Source organism: Raphanus sativus, chromosome 6, assembly GCF_000801105.2.
Source record: "Raphanus sativus cultivar WK10039 chromosome 6, ASM80110v3, whole genome shotgun sequence".
In the NCBI taxonomy this organism is placed as follows: domain Eukaryota; kingdom Viridiplantae; phylum Streptophyta; class Magnoliopsida; order Brassicales; family Brassicaceae; genus Raphanus; species Raphanus sativus.
In genome coordinates, this window is record NC_079516.1 from 23,514,425 (window position 1) to 23,519,675 (window position 5,251).

Here is a 5,251-nt window from a genome sequence, read left to right on the forward strand (position 1 = left end):
ATCGTACATCTATACATGTGTAACGATTAACGTACCTGAAACCGCTGAAATGATTATAGCAACGTATACATTGAGAAGTTTTGGCGTCTGTATTTGTTTGTAGCATAAAAGGAAAATTGCTGCAGACATGCCGTTTCTTTCGAGGTAGGTTAGCGCATTTTGTGTGGAGAATGAAACTGCATTGCTGACAACGGAAGAATGGTTCTGAACAAATCTGGAATGTGCACGCTTCACAAAGGATGTTTTCTTGTAGGATCTCACCATCCTTGTTGATTCGTAAGTTATGATCATGGCTGAAATGTCTTATCGTGTTATCATCAATCACCTCGAAAGGCACAATTTCCTCTTCTTCCGGTGTCCCTTCCAGCTCTACCATGTCCCACACATCTTCCCTCGTTGCACATCGTGCATGACCAGCAAAAGTAGGACATTTGGCGCAAGTATACACTCCATAGAACCCATCCACTTTCTTACGGCAAACTCTGCATTTCCACTCTCCATGACCAAGGCGACGAGTGTAAGAGACGCGGTGATCGTGGCGGTTGATGTTTATGACGCGTGGTAGATCGATACATTCTCGATGAATCATGAAATTGCATTGAAGACAGAAATAAGGGCTTCGGTCACCAGTCGTCCCACAAGCATTGCAAGTGAATTCGATGTGTCTAGGAACAAGATGGAGTTGATGCTCATGTGTCGTTAGACTTACAACACCGAGTGGTGGTGGGTTTTTCATGCAGTCTCCGCATATGCTGAAGTTGCAAACATCACAGTGGTGAACTCCTCCATATAATCTATTTCTGCAAAGTATGCATTCCTTGTCAGCATAAGTAGGTGCTTCTTCAGGCGCAAAGAATTTGAGTGAGTGTTTGGGATGGGAAGTGTGGTACGCCTCTGGACGGAAAGTGGCACAATGTAAATGAAAGGACAATTTGCACTGAACACACATATACCAATTGTAAGTGCATAGACAATGGCACACTTGGCAAAATCTCGCGGACGTGTAGTCAGCAACAACCTTTGAAGAATGGCAGAGTTCAAGTGGATGCTCGTGTACGCTGGGCTTCTCAAGAATATGAAGTGGGGCTTCTCGCCTTGCACAGTCGAGACCCAACTTGAAATCACAGATTGAACAAGAATATCCAAAACGGGATTGAGGTTCCCCGCATAAACTGCATGAAAACCCCTTATCATCACAGATGAACAATTTGAGAGGATGGTCGGGATGGGAAGAGTGGTTGATTTCTAGCAAGGGATCACCACACTCTTTGTGAAACACAACATGTTCACATCCCAACTCATTGCAACAATACCCTCCGTAAATGTATTCACGTGACCCACACTGTTTACAACTACCTACAACAAATCGAGTAAAGGGTAACAAAGGATGCTCGTGAATTGATGATGATACCTCTTGTTTCCCCATTTTTGGATGTTTACAATTCCCAAAACCCAAACCTCTTCTCTTCTCTTGTGTTAATCTTTCTTCTGATTTTTTTTTTCTTAATGAGTTTTGCTTTCGCAATATTTTAAGGCCAGAGCACATATAATTATTTTTTTCCCCGTTGATAGATCCCATGATTCACGACGTGAGATCTCGTGTATTTCACGATGGCAAAAGTCAACGATAGATCACTGAAGTTCAAAACTACACCCGCTACACCTAGTGGAAACAAATCGAGTACAGAATAACAAAGGATGCTCGTGAATTGATGATACCCTCTAGTTTTTCCATTTTGAATTTTTCAACTTCCAAAAGCCAAAAATCTCTTCTCCTCTCTTTGTGTCAATTTCTTTCAAATTTTGTTTTTTTTTTTCGTTAACGGGGCTGAGTTTGCTCTGAAAAGTAAACAAGGCCAAATGCATATGAAATGATTCTTTTATCATTGAGGTTCCTCACGGCTTGAGATCTCGTGATTCCCGAAGGCAAATGTCAATGATAGTCAGATCATTGGAAGTTGGAGCATTTAATTATGGGAAAATTGGAAATATGGAACAAATAATCTACTACATTGTCTCTATACCATATATTGAACATAAAGTTGTCCCAATACCATAATTTTTTGTATAATCCCCATTAACCCCCTATTATAAACATAATTATATATTTTTAATATTTTTCGTAATTGATTAATAAAATCATTAATTAATTGGTTTAAAAAAAAAAACAGATAAGAGAAGGGGTTTGTCGGGATCGACTCTATTTTCCCCCAAATTGAGTTCCTTAGAACCCTAAAAAATCTCTCTCCTTCGTTCTACTCTAGAGAGCAAATCGGAGACAAATTAGGAGCTATACATCTCGACGCTGCTTCTCTTCGCCGGCTCCGGTGTTCGTTCTCCCCTCTTCGACTCCGCGGTGGTTTTCTTCATAAACCAACGCTCTCCTACACCAAACCCACTTCGCGGTCTTGCTCTCAGGTAACTCGTCGGAACTCTCTAGCTTCTTCCTCGTGATTTTGATTTCTCACTCATGTCTTATTATAAGCGATTTTCGGGTTTGGTCTAGGACTTGGGATTCGTTGCATGTCTTTCTCTCTTTCACTTCAGTGTTCTTAATCACGATTTGAGTGTAATAGGTTTCGTTATTTTGTTTGTATGAATGATTTAGCTATCTAGGATATGAAAGTAGCTTACTTTGATTATTTTGTGGTCAACGAGTTGGTCTCATGACTTATATACAGTTTATGTTGTGTCTTTTTGTGACATTGATGTAAATGGAGAGGGCATTTTGCTTCGGTTTAACATCTGAAAAGCTTGTAAACTATTTAGTTTATGTTTCATGTTTGGTGTAAGGCTTATAAAGATGTTTTGCCTTTGTTTTTCTATTTGATTTGAGTGGTTTTTGTGGTTACCGAGTTGAGTTGTTATCTCACTGCTATACAATCGTGTTGTTTTGTTTAGTGAGAATGATATATGAATGGTATTTGGTCTCGTTTTTGAACACTTATCTTTGTTTTGTTTTGACTAAGATGTCAGAGTGATGAATTATTCTAGCATGAATTGAGCCTGTGGTGATTGTATTTGTTTCATTGTTCACAGGTATGATGTTGGATCCGTTGCCTCAGTGTCTATTCAAAGAGGGAAGTGAAACACAAGTGGAGAAGATTAACAACACTTGTCGAACATCCATACTTAAGGAGGTGGAGAAGTACATTCAAGCCGACTATAAGGATGTGTTGGCTGATCCGCTATTTGCTCAGGTTATGGACATTTATGTTCACCAGCTTCAGTATTCGGGGAGAGTGATCCACACGTTTGTTTGTAAGCAGCTTCTGACCTCGAATCTTCATGAGCTGTGGTTCCATTATGCTAGAAGGCCTCTCAGATTTTCAATGCAAGAGTTCTATGCGATCACTGGTCTGAAGTATGAAGACGACGAGCCTGACTTGGATATTGATAATTGGAAATATGATAAAGGGTTTTGGGCAAAGTTGCTAAGGAGAAAAGGAAAAATTTCCTTAGAGGAAATCAGGAAGGTGCATCTGAAGAATTGTAATACATGGTCTCGTGTAGATAGGCTGAGGATGGTGTATTTGTGTGTGATCTGTGGTATAATTATGGCGAAGAATGAGAGGGTTGCCATCCCACACAAGTACATCAAGCTGGTGATGGATTTCGAGAAGATGAGGAAATATCCATGGGGTCTTCACTCCTTTGATATGCTGGTGACTTCTATTATCGAAGCTAGGGATAAAGTGAAGACTCAGAACAGCTATGTTTTAGATGGGTTCTCTTATGCATTTCAGATTTGGTTGATGGAGGCTATTCCAGACATTGGGTCGCTTTTGGGTCAGAAACTCCAACAAGGCGTGACTAGCATGAGATGCAGGAATTGGAAAGGCTCTGCCAAGGTTTCCTATGATGATATTACTAGCTTAGAGTCTACTTTTGGATCCACTGTAAGTTCTTTAAATATATCTGATTTGATTTATAGTTTCTTAATGTTTGTGCTAATCTTTGTTAATTTTTTTTATGTTTTGTAGGGAGATGTGTTTCCATATTTATCTTCCACTGGAAGTTACAATGTCGTTTTAGGTGAGGAGTTTAAACGAGCTTCTGAGATGAAGGATGAAAGAGTCGATCTGGTGATGGAGATGATCGAAAAGAAATATGATTGGAGTAAGCATGAGTGGGGTTTCAAGGAAACTGTAGAGCCATTTGTGGACAGTTCTGATGAAGCTCCTTCTGGCAGTCGAGCATCTGCTCCTTCTCGTACTCGAGCTACTGGTCCTTCTGGCAGTCGAGCTTCTGCTCCTTCTCGCAGTGGTGGTCCTGCAAATGCTGCGAAGACAAGGTCTCAGACAAAGGTAAACAAGAAGTAGAGCTTTTTCATGTCTTCGGTTACTCTTCTTTGAATCATGTCTGCGGTTGCTCTTTTTTTCATGTGCTCGGTTGCTCTTCTTTTTTCATGTCCTCGGTTGATGTTCTTGCGGTTTGTAATATATTTGTAAGGATGATGTTGTCTTTGCTGTGTGCAATATTGATGTAAGGATGATGTTTTGGATCATGTGTGTAATATTATTGTATTTTGTGGTGTAATATATATGTTTTAAAATTATTAATGTCATGTTTTGTGTTTTATAACCAGGATACAGACTTGTCTGATGTGTTTGGCAGCTTATTTGGCACCTTAGATGCCAATTTAGGGACCCAAGAGCATTTACAGAAGATGATGGGCAACCTTACCCAAGAGTCAAATGTTGATGGTTTTGATCCATCTCAAGATAAGCAGTTCGAAGAACCTTGTGCTTTCACTACGCCTATGACTTCTTTCCGGCCAGAGATCTCGAAGCGATCATTCTTGAGTGATATTGATGATCCAGAAGTCCGTTGCAAAGACAGCGACTACGAATTGGTGTTTGTTCCAGAAGACAAATGGGCCAAACTAATGGAATGGACCATGAATCCCACGTAAGTAATATTTCTATTGTTTGACTTCGTTTTCTCAAATCTACCTCTTATACCAATGCTTTCTCTTTACAGAGTACTTCAGATTGGGCCATCTAAATTTGATGCAGAGTTAGTTTCGCGTATAATGGGCCCTAATCAATGGTTGAAGAACCATGTGAGTTTAGCTCATTTATTTTGTACAATGAATTGTGTGGTTGCTTCTCATTCTTAAAAAAATTGTTTTCTCTTTTTCAGGACATGGACGCCATGATGTATTTGTTTCGGGAAAGAACCTCATTGCGTCGATGGAAGCCAGACCGAGTTGCTTTTTTGAACTGCATGTTTAGTAATCAGATCATCA

General features: G+C 39.9%; 2 protein-coding genes across 3 annotated transcripts in view; one reads left to right on the top strand and one right to left on the bottom strand.

Moving 5' to 3' along the window:
* The window catches only part of LOC108821540 (uncharacterized), a 3,762-nt gene extending 2,062 nt beyond the window's left edge, over positions 1-1,700 (bottom strand). Inside the window, exon 1 of the mRNA XM_056987093.1 lies at positions 36-1,700. Coding sequence (XP_056843073.1) covers positions 36-1,579 — 1,544 coding nt within the window. The 5' untranslated portion in view covers positions 1,580-1,700. The remainder of the gene's footprint in view (positions 1-35) is intronic.
* Positions 1,701-1,736: 36 nt separating this feature from the next.
* LOC108820155 (uncharacterized) lies at positions 1,737-4,905 on the top strand. 2 transcript variants are annotated; one of them, XM_056989173.1, is made up of 3 exons: positions 1,737-2,418; positions 3,040-3,899; positions 3,984-4,905. In XM_056989173.1, the coding sequence occupies exons 2-3, from the start codon at positions 3,042-3,044 to the stop codon at positions 4,320-4,322; spliced, it is 1,197 nt and encodes a 398-aa protein (XP_056845153.1). In that variant the 5' UTR covers positions 1,737-2,418; positions 3,040-3,041; the 3' UTR covers positions 4,323-4,905. The 2 variants fall into 2 exon arrangements, with proteins under 2 accessions (XP_056845153.1, XP_018448633.2); XM_018593131.2 differs by lacking the exon at positions 1,737-2,418 and having other exon boundaries at positions 3,016-3,899.
* The last annotated feature ends 346 nt before the right edge of the window (positions 4,906-5,251 follow it).

What these genes read in the sequence shown, in the direction of transcription:
- LOC108820155 (XM_056989173.1), top strand. Translation starts at nt 3,042, where the DNA reads ATGATGTTGGATCCGTTGCCTCAGTGTCTATTCAAAGAGGGAAGTGAA. An exon ending in AGTCTACTTTTGGATCCACT is followed by an intron (nt 3,900 to 3,983) that starts GTAAGTTCTTTA and finishes TATGTTTTGTAG; the next exon opens with GGAGATGTGTTTCCATATTT.